Raw genomic sequence first — 20,004 nt, forward strand, 5'->3', positions numbered from 1 at the left:
CTGTTCCCTGATCAGGTAGTACAGACTTTCCCTGAACTCCAGATCAAAGTTTTGATAAAGCCAAGACATGCAGGTTTCCATGATCTCTGTAATCAGTGTGGATGTTGCAGAACAAGGGAATGAAAGACCCTTTAGTTAGTACAGTAAAGATATCCATATATTTTCTTGGTCACTTACCAAAAAAGGGATCGAGGGTATGCATTTTCCAAAGAATGCATACTCAACCCCTGATTTTTTAAAAAGGATCTATGTGAAGACAAGTTGTTGGTTCAAGATTGTAAGAAACTCTACTGGTATGGATAGAAACTAAAAAATAAAAAAAATCAATGACTTACCTATTTAGATAAAGAAACATTGAGATACTTGGCAGTGATCTCAGTTTTATCTTCTCTTTTCTAACAGTTAGAGGTTTTTAACTACTCAACATATAGCTGGGCATTAAAGATTTTCACAGCCTTTTTAATCTTAGCTTGTCTGTCTTCATGGATTTGATGCCAAAACTAAATCAGGTAAAAATCAGCTGAATAATTAAATCTGCTGGGAGAAAGGATGGAACCTATGATTTGCCTATATAACCTGTAGTGTTGATAGAGCCTATGGTTTACAAAGGGGAGAAAAAGCAGCAAAACCAAAAAGTACAAACCCTGTAAAGGTTAGATAATGATTAACACAAGAAAATAACTGACTTCCTTTTTATTTCCACTTAATCTGATGGTAAAGTAGAAATGGGAAGGGTGATAAGAAAATCTGCTTCTCTGTGTTATAACAAATAAAAAATGATTAAGCTGTACTTAAGATCCATAGCTCTGGATAATCCTTCTTTTGAGGCTTGGCCAGAATGTCTGCTTCATCAAAAATCATTAGTAGGATACATCAGTAGAGGGACAGAAAAAAAATTCTATTTAAAAAATTCAAGTGCTTTCTGAGCATATGGAGCCTGGCAAAAATAGTCCCCTTCTTACAATAGTCCCCGATGGGTGAGATTTCTTCAGAGAAATCTTGGAAGAATTGATGGTAAAAGCTGGAGAAGCTGGGAAAATGCTGAATTCAGCAAACACTTTTGGGGACCATCAATCCAGCCTGTGACCACTAAATCCTTCTGGGAGTCATCAAGTAATTTTAGAGAGATGATATAACCCAGATATTCTGTGAAGAGATCAAAGACCATTTGAAGCAGTACTTTTCAAAACAGCATACATCTGCTGGTGACAAAGAAGAACCTCTGGAGTTTCTGTGTGTTTATGCTACAAATACATTACCAAAAAAAAACCCAGAATAGCTCTTAAGTTGTAAACACTCAGAGGGGCTATATGTGGCTTACAGGACTGTTTACTGTTATTTTGAACTGCTTTAAGATCCTTTTTCCTTCAAGTCTAGTTTTGTAAATGCTTCATCAATCTACAAATTATTCAGTTTTTCAGATATCAAGGAAAATAGTCTGGTTTTGGAATTAATCTTATAGATTTCTTGATAATCATTGCTGGATTTAAGGGAGATATTAACAACTCATGAATTTGAGGGGTTTTAGAAATAATTTTCTAAATTTATACAAAGTGAATTTATACAAAGTGAATTTTCATTAATTTTAGCACCTGTTGGGACTAAATGCAGTCCTGTGGCACCCAGATACGGCATCAATACAACCGAAGGCAGGCTTGGTATGACAGGAGGGCACTATGTTTACATTTTCTTAGAAAAAACAGCATGAGCGTCTTTTTAGAAGCCGTGAGTATTTCTTGCCCTTGCATGGTATGTCCACAAATCTTGTAACCTACTGTTACTTTTACTGAATGTTACTTCAGTTACCTCACTGAAGTACCTGTACTGAAGAAACAAAAAGTATCAATAATGTTGTTCTTTGTTCTGAAGGACTTGGAAATCATTCAAAGACCAGCTCAGTTCCTAGAACTGATGAAAGGGAGAATTTCTTTGATTTCTAGCTGTAGCAGAACTACTGACTCCAGGCATGGCTTTGAGAGAGGGTTGTGTGATAGCATTTCTCACAACGTTCATGTAGTGAGATCATTACTGGTGAATACCACTAGATTTTCTATTTCAGCTCACACAGGTGTCTATATATATCCAGAAGGTATTAAAACAATCTAAACCCAAGGGTGTCCCAGTTCTGCCTGGGTGTTTGTTTTCTTCCTCAGCAGCTGCAGTAAGTGACAGTGCTGTAGAGCCACGTTTTGCCCTAAGTTTGTGACTAGCCAGCAGGATTCTGCCCAGTTCTCAATTACCCTCTATTGCACTCACTTCCATTTTTTGAGTTTCACTTCTGTCAGCAAAATTTAACTGAGTTATCCCTATATAAGATAATCTCAGTAGGAAATATTTTCAATATTCTGCAATAAGGGTCTACTTTTTATTTCAAGGGAGAAAAACTCGACACTCTCTTTACTGGAGGTGAGTTCTCAGTATCCCCCTGGCACAGTCCATGGTAGAGCAGAAGATTGATCCAGAGAAACAAATCACAACACTTTACAGAAGATCCCAAGTGGATGATTAACCAAGAGAAATTTATCTGACTGGTGAAATTAGACTTCTGGAGAGCTGTTCATCCATCCTTCTTTTGTTCCTGATCAGATTGCTAATGGAGACAGAGCAGTGGACTCTCTCTGTTGTGCTGGTTTTCACCTGTGTGTGGAGTTAAACAGAGCCTCATCACAAGAGCTGAAGTGACCTTGGCGTGACATCCCACCGTCTGTGCTGTCCAGGTTTGTAAACACTGCACAGGGCGTGTATGCCATCCATACGCAGGCGGCCCCACTCGGTGACGTTTTGGCAGCACATTTGTCATTCCACTAAGGCAGTCAGATCAGAATCCTGTAAAGCAGTCAGGAGATGAGGATCCTTGTCAAAATCTCAGGAAGCAGACTAGTAATCTGCAGAGGCCTGAATAGGGCTTTTAAAATTGGAAGCAGAACTGACTGCCTAGACAGAGTTTTTGAAAGATAAACAGCGTCAGCAAGCTAAATGGATTTCAAGCACAGCTTTAATTGTTTTGCAAGCGAATCAGCAAAGGGCACCCTAGCTGGAGCAAGCTCTGAAGTACAATCAGGAAGATTTCAAATGTACAGTGGTTTTGAAGATGATCAGGCATTTCAGTGCTATGCTACATAGTGGAGTAAGTAATGAAGAAAGACTTTTTACAGTCGGCATTGAGAGTAAAAGACATGAAGTCATTGAGTCAATTACAATACCTGCCCTATGTGCATGATGAATTTCACCACCCTCATTAAAATTGACACGCACACTGATTTTCAAACCTCAAAGATTGTCTCTGCAGCACACTTGATCAGAAGAACAAGTTGTTTATTGCCAATACTTACTGCGTATGGAACACTCCCCATTCTCTTCCTTTCCTCCAGTCTTCCCCCTCCACCCAACCATCCCAATAGCTTGTGACAGACTAACAACACTTCTGAGTGGATTTTACTGTAATTCTTCAGAATCCCTTGGACCTTGCATAATGGAATTTTTTTGGGTCACCAAATCACGTTTCCTAATTATAGGAATGATAAGAAAAGAAAAAAGAAAAAAACCCATCAGATATAATGTGAAACGATTCCCTTATTCTAGCATTTTTTGCTTTTAGAAACCTGGGATAACCCACTCGCTTCCATCTGTTTTGGGCGCGCTCTGTTTTAACCTTGAAGTCAAAGCTTTCCTTCACCTCCTCTTCCTACCTCTCTCCTGCCATCTCCTCTCCTACCGGAGCGGAGAGACCCTCCTGCTCCCAAGCCCTCCTCGCTGGGGAATTATTCGCCCCCGCCCGCCCCCGCTCTCGGTTTTGTTCCCCTCGCGGGGAGCAGAGGCGACCGGGACGAGCGGAGGCTCCGCCAGCGCGGGCACCCCCGCGACGCCCCCGGCCGCCGTTGCCGCGCTGTCACGCACCCCCGCTCCGCCCCGGTGGCAGCGGCGGCCGCCGGCCGGGCCGGGAGGGGAGCGCGGGGCGGAGCGCGGGGCCGCGGGCGGGGCGGGGCGGGGGCGGGCGCGGGGGGAGCGGCGGGCCCCGGCGCCTGTTGCCCCGAGAGAGTTAACGGTGCGGGGAAACTCGCTCGCCGCTCCTCCGTCCGTGCCGGGCGCTTGGCAACCGGGGCGCCGCGCATGTGGGACCGCCGGGGGCCGCCGCCCCCCCGCCGGGCCCCGCGTCCCCCTCCCCGCCCCGGACAAGGCGTTTAACGTGCCAGGCGTGAAGTATGGCATGCAAAGATGGTTTCTGCCAAGGAGCCAGCCATCGCCATGTCCTCGGGTCTCTCCATCGCCCTCCTGCACTGCCTGTGCCTGGCGACCTGGTGAGTAGCCCGGCGGCGGCGGCGCCGGGGGACCCGGGCGGCCGGTCCGGTGCCGCTGCTCCCGGCGGCTCCGCTCACCCGCTCCCTCTTTGCCTCGCAGTCTCACCGGGCCGCCAGGGCAGATCAAAAAAGAGGAGAAATTGTGGCCGGAGAATTTTACCAGCATCCTGAACAGCCTCCTGGATGGCTATGACAACCGGCTGCGACCGGGATTCGGGGGTACGGTGGCGGCGCGGTGCCGGCGGCGGGCGGGGGGTCGCTGGGCTGGGGCGGGGGACGCAGCGCTCACCGCTCGGACCGGCCCGCTGCTGACCGAAAATGTGGGGGTGTGTCCCCATCCGTGCTCCGGGATCCGAACCCTCCGGGAGGGGCCGGCAGCGAGGCAGAGCCTGGCCCGAAAGCCCGGGGGGTGCTGCGCAGTCCTGGCCGCGGGGGCCCCGCTGGGGCGGTCCCGGGCTCAGCCCCCACTTTGCTGCTCTGCCCACATCCCGGCATCGGGCGGCTGCTGCTGCGCCGGAGGAAAAAATAAGCACTGAAGCCGGTGCGCGTTGGCTTGGTGGGTCCGGAGTGACCTGTCTAACACCCATATTCTTCTCGTTCTCGGCAGGTTTTGACCCGTAAATGCCACGATCGGGTCCTAATAGAAACAAGTGTACTTTTACCAGTCTAGGAGGTTAGGTCTGATGGATTCTGTTCCCCTAGTTAGGGAAAATCAGAGCTCAGGTGCCAGTTCTTTACCACAGTTGCTGAAATTCCAGGTTTGATTTAGAAGTAGTAGACTTGATTGCTGTATAGGAATTAGACGTGGCGGGGTTTTAAATTTGCCTTCACCTGTGTTCTGCGTGTGGGGGTTTTGGGCCTCTTCCTTTCCCCAGGCTGTTAAGATGCAGTTTTGTGATGCTGAAGAAGCAGCCAGACTTGCTGTTCCTTATGATTTTGATGTTTTTGTGCATGGTCTTGGAACCAAAAATCATTAAGATCCAGGCAAAATAAAAGTTTATTTTGTAATCTGAAATGAAGGTATTAAAAATGCAAATTTGATAGTAAAAGTAATATTAAAATATTTATTAAAAAATGCTACAGACCTTTTCATGACGCTCAGAGCTGTAATGAGGTTTTTATAGGCTCCTTCCAATACAGGATTGAATGAGATCCTTGCGTAGGTTTATGTTGCAAAATACTTTCTTCCTGCTCTGAAAGTACCTTCTCCATACATGTGATCCATCCACACTGACATGTATGCCAGCACATTCCCCACATGCCATATGCAGTGCTCTCACATGCATGATCATGGTTGTTAAAGGACAGCACCTGGCACCCATGGACCACTCTTATTATTTTGAGTGTGTGGAATAAATGAGGCCTTCTTAAGTTAGCTTACACATCAAGTGAGAAGGAAGCTAAATTTATTAACACCCGGAGGAGTCATTGGGAACTGATAGTCTTTTGCAATTTAGTCTTTGTGGAGAGGTTACAGACACTTCTGCACGCGTACAAGAGATGTGCTAAGTTTGGCATCATTTTAGGTTGAATGCCAAGTAATTAGTCATCTAGAAAAGATGCTTTATGAGCATTATCAGATTTCCAAAATTAAACAACCACTAAATATGTAATATATGGTGATTTTTATTTTAATACAGTTGTCCTTTGCAAGATGTTTTGCAAGAGTAGGTATTTTTCCCCTGTAAGTTTGGAAGACTTTCAGCAAAATGCAATCAAGGAGAAAAAGTTCATTGTATCTTCTTGAACTTTCACATTGGGAATATTGAAGTAAATGAGAGAGGGAGGCAAAAACTCAGATTTCAGGCTGGGGAAAACACCTCTGAGCCAATATTTCTCAAAATGGATATTATTTTGCTTCTTCCTTCTCATAACCATCTTTATGGCTAACATTTAACCACTCATCTTTGAGTTTTGAACTCTTAAATAAAACATGGGGGAAAATGCTTTGGTTTTAAAAATGATACTTGCCTCCCTAGCTCCTTACAGTGAAAATTATCTACACCTGATTTGAGAAGAACAACTTTGGATTAAAAAACCAAGCAACAAAACCAACCAAAGAAAGAAATTCCTGTAATTGATCAGGTTTCACTTTTTGACATTGCTCAGAGTAATAACTACAGACTATTTATTGAAATAGAGAATATAAAAATCAACTTTTACCTTTATTTTGGAGCTTTTTCCTGATAAATCTTTATCAGAAGTGGGATTTGTAGCTTGAAAGTGGGTCACTCACTAGTTTATAGCATTGCAAACAAAATGTCAGAGGGAATGGGAATATTCAGAGATGGAAAGTACAGTGTGTTTTGGTAATGTTAAAGATACATTTTCTGATGAACAGCAGAATACTTATTTTTGTTTTCTTCTTGAAGCTGATTCACCATCTAGTTTTCACAGGGCCTGAAATGAAACAAAGTTTTTATTTTAAGAACAAAAGGCCTCACAGAGAACTAACTGATGCTGATTTTAAACTTCAAATTGATGAAAATATTTCTAATTCTGGCACAAATTATGTTTAAAATCAGACTCAGAGAGGTAGCCAAATTCTGAATTTTGCTGGCATGTTACAGCATTACCACAAATAAAAATACATGAAGATAATTCATGTGCAGAGCAAAGTAGAAAATATTTGATTTTGGAAATTTCCTACAATTGGATCAATATTCTCCATACTATCATTAATTTGCACAATCTTTGGTAGTTTTGGAGGAGAAGTCAAATTGCCTCAGCATGCTTATAAATGTCTCCCAGGACAATTGTGAACACCAGTGGAGTATGTGGAAGCTTCTCTTGGTGGTAGTTATGCATTGACGCCTTGAATTGTAAGTTCACTTAATTCAATTAATTTAATAAACTTTAAAAGTTGCTGTCACCTTACCAGGAGCTGCGAGGTTTGGTAGTGTGAAAAACAAAACCAGAAGGGTTTATTAACAAGGTTACTAAAAGACCATTTAGGTGAAAGTTCAATTAAGCTGAGGCAGGGGGAGAATCTAACTCTCTAGATTTGCTACTCTTTAGTAGCAAAGAAATGTCACCTAGCAATTGAATGAAATAAAGCAGAATGGGCAGTTTCATGTAAGAAAGGAAAAAAGCCCTGCAACTGCTGTCAGGAAGACTTTAAATGCATAAGAGTTTTGAATTTGGGTAGATGGAAGGTATTTAGGGACTAATGAGTAAAGTAATGCTGTATGATGTTTGAAAATAGTGTGACGGAAGTGAAGTTAGTTCATTCCCTACACTGTATGTTCTGTTATACCCTTATCCTGAATTTCTGCATGCAATTTATAATCCAAGTAGGTTTTGTGGTAAAACCACTCTACAAAACCAGTGTTTTTACAGAAACTGCTTGTAGTGTCATTAATTAAAATCATCATCTGCTGGAAAACTTCAAGCGTACTACCAGAGTACTATTTTGATTCAGCTGTAAAAGTTTGAAGTAGAAGCATCTCTAGCTAAACCCTGTCTACAGTTTTCATCTGCTTTTAAAATTTTGTATATTACATTAAATTTCAGAAGCTGTATTTTCTCTGAAAATCACCTTATTTTCTGGTCATTAGTTTCAAACTGACAGTGGAAGTCCAAAGTCTTTGAAAGAAGCCTTATTAACTTGAAGTAAAAAGCCTGGGTCTGATTTGCCATTTTAAACTCTTGCATGGTTTCAGACTTCACCTGAGTGACTCTTGACATTAGTAAGGGCCTGCAAGAGCTGATTCAAACCTGTATTGGATAGTAACTTTGAAAAATGTACTGGTGTCTTTGAAATTTTCATGATACAGTACCTAATCACACTTAAACCTGGACTTAGAGATGTAGGAAGGAATAGTGAGACTGAAGCTGATGAGGTGACAAGACTGTGTGCTCCTGTGTATCTGCTAATTGTAATGAATTGTGCCTTTCAGACAACATTTGATCTCTGACATCTTGCTTTTACTGGCCAATTGTATGGCCAGACCAAAGAAAGAAAGTGGTGTGTGACTTGCCTCCTGCCCCAGGCTCTCAGGTTAGCTGCGGAACCAAGGGAGAGGGCTCCATCTTTCACCAACTGATGGGCAACCACACCACAACCACACCTGCTGCTGATGTGTTGTGGTGTGGTCGCCCCTCAGCTGGTGAAAGATGGAGCCCTCTCCCTTCCTGAGTTCTGTTAATTTGTGTGAGGTAGAACCTGGCATAAGTTTTGAGTCTCACTATCAACTACTGGTGTTAGCTCCGTGGCTTTCTCTTTGAAATCCGCTGCTGACTCCTGAATAGAAGGAATAGGACTGTGTTCATCCATTTCCCTTTTTCTTTTCTTCCTCCTTTTGTGTTCTTACCCATGATCTTGTGACTGAGTGCAGCTCAGTAGTGCAGCTGAGTACTTGGTAGAATTAAATATATTGGCCATTGTCTCCCCTAGGAAGGGTAGGAGAAGGATTCTGTGCCCCTTTAGTCTGTGTGTTGTTCAGCTGATGAGCAGCATTTCTGAAGAGTTTCATTTCCTGTCTATGCAGGACTTTAGTCAGAAAATAAACACAGAATACATTTGAAGTGCAAAGGCAATTTTCTCTTTTTAGAGAAAATAAAAATATCTGTGTGATTAATTGCTCTTACTAGGAACTCAGGCGTACCTTAAAGGTTCCATTGCTCAGCATAATAGATATTATAATTTATTTTTACTATTTAGATTGCAAATGGACTTGAAGTGAGCATTGAAAAAGGAAGTGGGTCATTTTTTTTTCCCGGCAGTTGTCCATTCTTTCTCAGCTGGTGAAAGTTGATGACTCAAAGCTTAACAGGATATGGTGTTAGATACCTGTAGGTGACAGATTTGAATTTGGCCTCGGTTAGTAATGCTTGAAGTCATTACCATCTGTCTGTTGTTCAGTGATCTGTATAAAATTAGCTGATATTCTTAGTCCAGTTCTTAGTAGACAGGTGTCCACATCATGAAAACTGGCACCAGTAGCAGGCTTATTGGCTGGTTCAGCAGAGATGTTTTGCTGATAAATAGGCAAAGAAATAGTAGTCTCCTAATTTCTGGAGGTGTACTTTTCCCTTTTCAGGTTCAAACATGCTGATGGATGAACATACATAGAGACAAAGGTTATTGTGTGCTGCTGTGTTTGTTGTATTGTCTTTTGGTAGAGAATGTAGCCCATGTGTTTGAATTCTGCATTAATTTTTTAAAAATGCCCTACCTACTTCTGGCTTCTGAGCAGAATTCTTACATATAGCAAGTGACCTTAGCTGTTCTTTCTGATAGAATGAAAAGAGAACATATTTCATATGATGGGGTTTTTTTTCTCTTTTTTTCCTCACTTAAAAAATGTCAACCCTATTCAGGCAGCAAGAACTTGGAAAGAGAAAACACCAAGTCTTTCACACGTAGTTATATTTAAAAAAAAATCTGTAGCAACTACTTTTTTTTTTTAATGTAGCTGTAGGAACTGATGTAATATGATTTTATGTGGTTTATATATCCTAGGATTGATCTCATAATAGCACCAATAACTGAGCAGCATAACTGCACTTTGTATGTTGAAACCTTTGTACAGGCTTTTTTTGTTAATGTTTCCGATTAGTTGTGGGACCCTTGATGGCAAAATTTGCAATATACAGAAAGCTTGTTCAGGATTTGAGTGTTTACATACAGCAGGGATCTCTGCAGTGACAGTTGCCTATGGAGACGCAGAGATAATGGAACCCGAAGTCTTTCACTGGGAGCTGTGCTGCAGTTCAACCCATATGTTGACATAAAATGCATGGGAGAGTTCTCTTGCACTCCTCTTCCCAGGGTTAGGGCCTGGCATCACTTCTTCAGCCCACATGTAACATCTATAACACTGAACTATTCTGGCTTTTTGCAGGGGTTGCTTTTAATCCTGCCTGAGCTTCTTTAAAGTATATTATCTTGCAAGCAGTGATTCAGACGTAACTGTTCCCACTGCAGTGTGTAGGACTCTCCTCCTATTTCATTGACATAAAAATACACACCAGTACGATATAAATAGTTCTTCAGCATTCCTGAAGATTTATGGTGGATAGATACTTTGTGAAGATCCATTGAGGGGTAAGCCCAAATGGACATATTTAAAGTTAATTGGCCTTCTTACAACTCACTGCATTTTATTGCCAGTAATAGAGCGTTAAGGATTCTAATAGGATCTTCTGCTTGCAGAGCCTGAGTTGATTAAGTGGTGCAACACATTCATTTTGGAGGGCTGCTTAAATCACCAGTAAAAGTAGGTTAGGTGACTACAGATCACCTCCTCGTTGACAGGAATTCCCACGATTAATAATAGTTTAAAAAAGAGGCAGCAGCATGACTCACTATTTATACCCCCGCTATTGTTACCAACTATGTTTTCTTCTAGAACAAGAAGAATAAGAGGTAGGTATTGGTGTCGCCATAGATACTCCTGGGTTGGCATTAAGTACTGGGATGTGCTAGAAAATCCAAGATTTGTCACTTCACAACTGTTAAGGCCAGTGTAGGTGGAAGACATGGAGCATGAAAGGGCTGCAATTGGAGAGAAAGCATTAAGGAGATAATCAGCTTCACTGTCTTTGCTCCTACCAGACACTGAACTGTTTGGCCAAGGTTTTGGCTGCAAATCAAGGATTTGTATGTCTGTACTAGCTGGATAACTGTTATGATGTTTTAAAGTATCTCTAGATCCACATTCATCTGCCATTTTCTAGTGGAATAAAATGTGATTTTCACATCCGTTTTGTTACTCTTCTGCCATCATGTTGGACAAGCAACTGAAATATATTTGTGGCCTCATAATTGTCTGAGAGTTCCTGCTTCCTTCTTTTTCATGGGTCATAGTAATAAATATTTGAGGGCAGAATAGCAGTTACTGTAGAGTGAACTCAAACATAGTTTTAGTCTTGTGCTGCTGCTATAGTGTTTCTAAATAGCATTAACTTGTAGGCTTGCTGATTTGGAGATTAGCCTCTTGATCTTAGCTTCCCTCTTTCTGAGAAACTCCAAAAAACAGTTGCAATGCCTATCACCCATGAAGCTGTAATCATTTAATAAAACAAAAGAATCAATGTCTGAGGAGAAGCAGCTCATACCTGTAGGAAAATCTGTCCCCGTGCTCAATTTGGTATGATTGTAAAATTACAGTGTTCTGTGAGCTAAAGAAAAGACTATACCATCAGAGGAAAAGCACTTAAAGACCTGGGGCTTATTTAAGGACTATTCCTATTTAGTTTCTTAGAACTAAAAAGTAAAGCAGTTCCTGAAAAGAATTCAGCCACTTGTCTCTGTTACTTAGTAAAAAAGGAGTACTGAATATTGAACTCAGTTCCTCAAAGGGATTCCTTCAGGAACTGAGTACAGTATTCAGTATTCTCTTATTATTGAGTAACAAAGACTAATTCCTGTATTTTCTTATTAAAGCTATGTGGGAAAATGAATTTTTCAATTCTGTAGAACTGATTGCAGAAATATTTCAAGATCAAATGAAATAAATATCTATCTATTTAAATCAACTCTGGATAAATTTTAAAAGTGTGCTTATGGGAGATCAGTGGTAATTGAATCTCATCTATTTCTACATGCAAATATGACTGGGTTTTTCTCTCCTATTTTCTAGCACTGTAGATAAATGTCTTCACTTCTAATCTCTTGGAGCTCTTCTGCTCTCCAGAAATCAATATATTCAGGAAATGTCATTGGACCATGTGGTTAGTAAAATAAGCGATCATGGATTTCCCTGACTGATGAACACTTTGTTATTTGTAGAAAAGGAGCAGCTTCCATGTTTAGGTAGTAACCCATTGCAAAACAAATGGCATGGTATGAAAGTGTGTAATCTGGAACTTGGTGGTTGCTTCTTAAAAACCTCTTTGAGACAGACATGCCAAACTATACAACTTTCCAGGGATCTCTGAGCTACCGACTGTTGTACAGTGGAATTTCTACTTTTATTTTGAAAAAGTGCCCTTCTCAGAAACTTAGCTTCCAGCAAAGTAATCTTTTTGACATTTAGATGAAAAATTCTTAGCTTTTCATCTCTAAATTATTGGCAAATTCTATAGTAAAACAATTTTGCATGGTTCTCTTTTACTTTTTGTTCAGAGCTTGAGACTTATTCTAGGTGCAAGAACTTCAATTTCCCTGTTTTCTCATTGCTTACTTCTTTTTTTATCTTTTACCATTTGATTCAAAGTGACATCTGTGAAGACTGATTTTTTAGAATTTTTTTTCTTTTCAAGTGGGACCTTCTTCTGCTGCTAACTCTGTTGAATCTTTCCTTCTTTCATTTTTAGATTGCAAATATTATGATAAAACCTGATGTATCAGACTTGAGCCACTTGCCCTTTATAGTAATTTGAGTTGGAGGGGTTTAGAATCTGGTTGTGAATTTGTAGATAATGCATTTTTTTTCAAACAGATACTGTTTGGTAAGACCTTCAGTAGATTTCTTTATCAAATTTATGATGTGAGTTAATTACCTGAATTAAACTGTTAGTTAATGCTTTGATCACAAAATCATCATAACAGCTGATCATGATTAGCAGCCTTCTAGATTAAGACATTAGGAAGAGACCTAAATCCCAGTGAAATTAGTGCATGTTTTCTTGGTTTAAGGGGAAATGTAGAGTGTACTGAAGAGCAAACGCCCATTTAAGATTTCAAGGTAGTAAAAGAAATAATACATTAAAATGAAACTGCTTTCTCTGGTGGTTGATTTGCCATAGGCAGCTGTGAGAGTGCAAAACCTCTGTTCAGTGCACTGTTTTTGGCAGTGTCCTAAGTATCTTTGGTTCTTTCAAGACAGACATTGTAGCAGAATGTGCATCTTGGTTCAAACCCTCAAAGGTACTTAGACCTCCATCTTTTATTTTGGATATTAGTATTAGAGCACTTAAGTACATCTCAGGAAGTGGATGCAGTTCCTGATCCTGTGATACTGAATTACATGGTACATGGCATGCTAATGTCTGTTGCCCAGTTATTGCCAGTAGGTCCAAATATTAGTAATAAATGCTTTGATGAAAGTGGATTTCTGGGATTCAGTGCTTGTTGTAAAGTAGAATGGTGTTTTTAGTGAGCCTTTTAATTTTTTGGCATCAGTTTTCTTAGCACTTGAGTCAACTTTGGTTTTCTGAATGGGGATTTGCATGGCAATGCTGCTTTGGGTTTACTTATGTGGTAAAGGTAATTGAGAAGTGCTTCTTATTTGAGACTTATCTGAATTGACCTCTGTTTGCATTTTGCTCTTGCTCGTCCACAGAACCCTGAAAGCGGTAACTGTTCACACACCAGGATCATTTATGGGAATTGTTGACCTGCAAAATTCAAATTTTCTTGCTCACTTCCTTTTCATACATTAGGTCCTGTTACTGAAGTCAAAACAGATATATATGTCACCAGTTTTGGACCTGTTTCTGATGTAGAAATGGTACGTATTTCTGGGATTAAAATGCCATTCCCTGGTTCTGAGAAACCATTAGCTGCAGTAGGAGTGGATGCTTCATCTGTACTGTTCTGTCAATCATGCAAATTAGGCAAGATTAGTAACAGCTTAATTTACAGGTTATAATTAGATACATAAGGCCTGATTCTGGTCACACTTTCAGTGGGTTTTGGCTGGCTTAAGAAATTCACTTCATGGGATCTAAAACAGATTTTCACGGCACAGAGGCAGAATCCAGCCTTGCAAGGAGTGTCTAAGTAAGTCTACTATGGGGAAAACCTGTAATATCTTTGAAATTGCTTTTCATTTCTGAAACTTGTGTTATGCTCAGGTGAATAGTAAAGACATCACTTCAAAAATACTTGTTGACATTTTCATTTCAGATGAATGCCCTTTGTTGATCTTTGTGCTCCTTTAAGCATCACTTTCAGCAAATGTTTGTCTGACAAGAGTTTTCACAAGTATATTCAGAAATTAAACGTCCAAGTCACATGCATGAAATAGTAACAGAGGAGAAATATTACATTTGCATGTTCTGTTATTTGTGGCTGAATGGCTTTTGATTTCAAGGTCAAATCCAGCAAAACTCTCATCAACTTCTAAAATACAGTGATGCATCCTTAAATCATGCAGCATTTGATCTTTTTATAACATAATCAAGAAATCCCATGGAAATAATGCAGCCATACGTGTTGAACTGAACTTCTTCATGGAAAAAGCAGTTTCAGGGTAGTAATTTTCTTCCCATATAGTGCTGCTGTTCCTTTGTGTTGCACCTGATTTAATTCTGTTATATGGAAAGGTCTGTGATAGCAAGGTATTTTTTCCAGAGCTACAGTTGTGACAGCACTCTCATGTTGAAATGCATCTTACCCCTTTGTGGGTTATCATGTGCAGGATGATGCTTATCAGAGTGACAAGGGGCACAAGAATGTGGTCCCAAGGAAATCTAGTAATAAGTGCCTCAAATCTGCAGTGAGGGCTGCATGTCATCTCTCAGGTTTCATTTTCAGGGGAAGTTATTAGTTATATTGGAGCATATATCTAGGCAGAAGTGAGAACATGGACTGAAGATGGGTAAGGAACTTGCAAAAGGAGAGTTTATTTCCCCTTTCTTCATTAAGGATGATTTAGGAGGCTATTTAGGGATGCAGGAATTGTTTCTGGAATACTCTTCAGTTAATATATCCATTAGTGACCCAATGTAATCTGAATGTGGCTGCACTCATAAAGCTTGCTGCAACAGTGACATGTGCTATGGTCTCAGTACAGGCGAGGTCAGAACGTCTTTTTAGTTGCTTTTGTACCCATTTTCATTTTATGAATGGTTTTCATTTAATGAAAATGGTTGAAATCTTATATTACAAAATCTGTCAGGTAGTAGCTAATAACAGAAACTGCTACTTATGAGCTATGAAGTTGCCAGCAAGAAATGACACTAGAGGAGACACTTTTCGTGGATTGACTATAAATCAAAGTGGAGGATACAGTTATGGAAAAGAAGATATACAATCCTAAAATGCATTACTAGTAGTCATGCCTCCTGCCAATGCAAATAGATACGGTTTTACAAGCAATTTCAATGGAGACGTTATGCAGAAGAATTTGAAATCTAGTCAGAAAACATTGTTCGGCTTAACAACAAAATCAAAACTGTAAGTTAGAAAGGACTTAAATGTGACCTTTTTCATTGCCACATGGCAGCTTTTTTGTGAAATGCTTTAGCTTCCTGAGATGAGAAATGCATTCTTTCATCCATTCATTCTCATTTGATTTCTCATGATGTGCCTCTGTCTGCCGTTCTGCAGTTGTTTGCATATTTTCTTAGGAGCATCTGAGTGGCTTTTCTGAGGAAGTTAATGGGATAGTTACATACTTTTAAAAAATGTAGATATAAATGCAAATCTCTATATAATTTATTATTCCTGATTTGTGGGCATGGCAAAAGATTTACTTAGCTTTCCTCAGTTAAAAGCTTACTTTCCATGAGATGAAGTTGGGTTTTCTTCCCTAACTTTAAAGTGGAACTAATTGTTTGTCCTGATATTTTCAATTTAGCCAGCAGCAGCTGATCAATGGATATATTTTCTTTAAAAATCTTTTGACAATTCTTGTCAGAGATAATTTTGTTTCCAGTTATATGCTTGACTTCCAATTCAGTTGCCTGCTTCCTGAAACTTAATTAGGTTAATTATTCCTTAAAGATTAAATGTGTAGCAGTTTATTGATATGACTAATGTAAGAAATTAAGCTATTAAGAAATACACAAGACACTTTAATTGGCGGAAAGATGTTTTTATAGTGGACTTAGGATTTTCTTCTCTAATGATTTCTTTGCTCCTGAGGGATTTCTTCTTTACAGGAAATGCACATGCAAATGTGATCTTTGTTTTTCTGCAATTTAATACAGGAATATACAATGGATGTCTTCTTTCGTCAGACATGGGTAGATAAAAGATTAAAATATGATGGCCCTATTGAAATTTTAAGACTTAACAACTTGATGGTTTCGAAGGTATGGACTCCTGATACTTTCTTCAGGAATGGGAAAAAGTCTGTTGCACATAATATGACAGCCCCAAATAAACTCTTCAGAATAATGAGAAATGGCACCATCCTGTACACAATGAGGTATTTAATGTGTTTGTTTGACTTCTTACAATTACTGTATGCAAAAGTTGTACTGCCTAGACAAAATGGCAACCAGAGACTATTTAATTTGTTCCATTATAGGCTTACAATAAGTGCAGAGTGTCCCATGAGATTAGTGGATTTTCCCATGGATGGTCATGCTTGTCCTCTCAAATTTGGGAGTTGTAAGTTGCAATTATCAAATTTCTTGTAACTACAGAATTTAAATAGTAGAATTAAATTTTGAGCAGTTACTAGACTTTATGAATTTATAGAGTTATGTCTTGATATACAATCTCTATGCAGAAAAAACTCCTGTTAATTTCCTCAAGACTTCAATTTAAGACCTCAGAAATTAAACCCAGAGAACTAAAAAGCAGGCGGTGATTCAGCTATTATGTTAAACGCCACTATTCTGGACACACAGTTGCTTGAAATATGTTGTTTTTCTTGGTTTCGAGGGAGGAATTGGATACTTAGTAAGTGAGAGATTCTCTGGAGAAGGCAAACTTACCTTTAAACAGCCAGGTAAAAGACACCTAGGGAAGCGGGTTAGCTGACTTTCTCTACAGGTAGTGGAAGCACATTGGCATCTTAAGAAAGAGGTGTAGGTTATGTGCAGAGATTTGATGTCTACTTGTAATTGTCTGTCTGTTGGCCTGTAAGAGGAGTCTGCATGGCAAGTTTAGACAAAATAAATAACTTTTTAACTGGTGAGAAAAATTTTAGTGCAGATGACTTTTCTGCTTTGAAGTCAGATGTAGGTTTTTGAAAAATATCCAAATTTTGGATAGAGGAACAGTTTGGGATTGCTGCATAAAAAAACTAGAGAGGGTAGCTGTGGTTCCCTGATGTGAATCCAAAGCAGAGACCTCTGAGACCCCCTGGAAATGGTTGGTGCTCTCCATTAACTATCTTGTTATTCTTTTAAGCCTTCTTGGTCACTGACTTCTCTGCTTTAGACCCTCCAATGGCTGGACATTAATCTGTTCTCCGTGACCCCAGAGCTCTGATGTCAGGAATTGCTGCAGAACCTTCAGAGATTTTCCATTGCATAAATTTAGCTTATACAGCTGGATAGTCAACCTGAACGGGGGTATGAAAGACACAGCTCTGATACGACTTTTCATAAGTGGAGGCCATGTGCTGCAAGATTTGCCTTTGGTATCAGCTGTATGATAGGGGGGATTTGATAGTGGGGGCTCATTCATAGTAACAGCTCTTCAGACAGAATCACCACTCAGCAGGAATTGCTGAACACTAGTCTGATGTTTCCCACAGTGAAACTTGAAATAATGTGTAACCATTTAAAATGTAAGACTGATTTGATTCCATTTTAACAGGAGTTTGGACTGTGTAGGGATTGAATGCTAGCCCTAAGACATGTCTTTTGCATTAAATGTAAAATGTTTCTTTGTGTGTGCTTATTTTGGGGCCATTGTGAATTCTTTACTGACCTACGGTTTCTGGCAAATATTTTAAACAGAAGTTTAAAATGTTGCCATTTTTAGTATAATCATGTTTTTTTGTAAAGTAATGTGCACCCAATCTTCAAAATATATCCTCCTTGTACATACTCTTTTCTTTTTTATCTTAGTATATTTAAATAGTAAAATTATAGTTAGAAATTGCTAAAATAAAGATAAACTTTGCATGCCCAGGAAGGGCTGATCCATAAGGGATTTATGTTTAGTCTTCACATTCATATGTGAACTGAATTTATGTGTGACACTTGACATATTACCTCAGCTCTTATTTATTCTACTCCCAGGGTGGCTTTTTGGGGGTAACTTAACATGAAGGGTATCTTCTGAAATTGTTTATGTATGTTTTACTGTTTGGTTTCAGTAGCTTTGGCTTTGGTTCTTAGTAAGGCATGAGAAAAAGTTTCCTATTTATGCAAACTGATGCTGTGTTGTAGATGCTTATCCAAAGAGTGAAATGATTTATACCTGGACAAAAGGACCTGAGAAGTCAGTGGAAGTTCCTGAGGAGTCTTCCAGTTTAGTTCAGTATGACCTGCTTGGGCATACGGTATCCTCTGAAACTATAAAATCAATTACAGGTAGGAATCTCGTCAGTAAAAGTCAACTTGACATAAAACTAACCTGTAACATTGCCCAAAGCCTGTTCTTTTTCTTCCTGTAAGTTTTATTCTACTGAATGTCATAGGGTATGTATTAAGGGCTGAGAGTGTAAATCTGAATTAGGTTTCTGTCCTTGAGATTTACATTTGCAGATTCATTACAGTAGATTGTGACAGTCTTTCAGAAAGCTAGAATGAGATCATTACTCCAAGGGACAAAATGAGCATTTAATCACTGCTTAAAATGCAGTTTGAAGAGTCAAGAGGATGCCTGGGTGAGGAAGTAATTTCTCAGCACTGTATCCACATTATGTGCAAAAGACTTCCTTTGTTTGGTGGTGCAAACAGCTCGGGATAGAAGTACAGCATACAGAATGGGTTATTAAAACCATAAAAACCCTCTAGCCAGATAAGGGTAGTCACAAATACATTAGTCACAATAGATACTTCTGCTGATTTGTGCTGTAAGAAATAAGGCAAATGGCAACTACAGGCATCCAAAATGAGTGAAGTATCACTGATGAGCAGTGTGGTGATAAACAAGCATATTCCCAAAATATTTTTAAAATTTGGAATCATTTTCTAAGCATCAGCAGGTTTGGGTGTTGTGAGATAGTCAAAATGAAACCAATAAAGCAAATATATTTGACGTATTGCTCTACGGATGTTTTACTCAAAGATAAAATGGCATTTGCAATTCACTAGGAATTTCCTTCTCAGCATATAGATTATTATGAATTAATAAAAAAAAATTCCTTGCTGTCCCAAAAGGCTCATTCTGTAGTGCTTTATTGTAGACAGTTTATTGTGTTTATGGTAAAACTGCTTTTTTGGTCTGTTTGCTTAATATGAATTACAACATTTTAGATAAATTTAGAGTATTTTTAATTCTTCTCAATTATTTGTTTCATTATCATAGTGGGACTGACTTATAAATCTAGCAAAAATTTGAGATGCTTGCATAACATTTGATGTGTATCATTGTTCTTAATTTTTTATTCAGCAGGTAGGTACCACAATGTTACAGATACCGTGGTAGGTAGATAAATTGTGTTGTTGGATTCTCATCTTCAACAGCTGTCAAAAGGATTTTTAAAATCATGCTTATACTGTAAAATGTAATTCAGTATTAGTTGTATTATAGCATTTTTGATATCAACTTCCATGTAAGGACCTACTCTTTCTGGGATTTTTAAACAAACCTTCATTCATTCTTGTTCTAAGATATCTTTCTGTGCATGTTAAGTTATATGAATAGCATCACCTTAAACAATCCTACTTGAGAGTCTGAAACAAATTTTTTACACAGAAAAATATTTTCTTTTTATTTTTTTTAGGTGAATATATTGTTATGACAGTTTATTTCCATCTCAGACGGAAAATGGGTTATTTTATGATTCAGACCTACATCCCATGCATTATGACCGTGATCCTCTCTCAAGTTTCATTTTGGATAAATAAGGAATCAGTACCTGCTAGAACTGTATTTGGTAATTATTTCCTTTTTTTAACTTTTTCTTGTACTTGCTCTTTTAAAAACTCTCACTAGAATAGGCCTTTTCAGTGCCTTGGGGTA

At 39.2% G+C, this 20,004-nt stretch overlaps 1 protein-coding gene and 1 long non-coding RNA gene across 2 annotated transcripts in view; one reads left to right on the forward strand and one right to left on the reverse strand.

The window, feature by feature from the left end:
- Positions 1-678: 678 nt before the first annotated feature.
- LOC118686140 (uncharacterized) lies at positions 679-3,882 on the reverse strand. The gene is made up of 2 exons (XR_004980115.2): positions 3,333-3,882; positions 679-2,826 (listed from the first exon to the last, which is right to left on the reverse strand). It is a non-coding gene; the product is annotated as an uncharacterized LOC118686140 (long non-coding RNA).
- A 154-nt stretch (positions 3,883-4,036) lies between these two features.
- GABRA4 (gamma-aminobutyric acid type A receptor subunit alpha4) overlaps positions 4,037-20,004 on the forward strand; it is a 47,703-nt gene continuing 31,735 nt past the window's right edge. The window contains exons 1-7 of the mRNA XM_036382156.1: positions 4,037-4,298; positions 4,399-4,517; positions 13,629-13,696; positions 16,122-16,342; positions 16,445-16,527; positions 18,264-18,407; positions 19,766-19,918. Of these exons, the coding sequence (XP_036238049.1) occupies positions 4,216-4,298; positions 4,399-4,517; positions 13,629-13,696; positions 16,122-16,342; positions 16,445-16,527; positions 18,264-18,407; positions 19,766-19,918 (871 nt within the window). The 5' untranslated portion in view covers positions 4,037-4,215. The remainder of the gene's footprint in view (positions 4,299-4,398; positions 4,518-13,628; positions 13,697-16,121; positions 16,343-16,444; positions 16,528-18,263; positions 18,408-19,765; positions 19,919-20,004) is intronic.

This window comes from Molothrus ater, chromosome 4 (genome assembly GCF_012460135.2).
Source record: "Molothrus ater isolate BHLD 08-10-18 breed brown headed cowbird chromosome 4, BPBGC_Mater_1.1, whole genome shotgun sequence".
In the NCBI taxonomy this organism is placed as follows: domain Eukaryota; kingdom Metazoa; phylum Chordata; class Aves; order Passeriformes; family Icteridae; genus Molothrus; species Molothrus ater.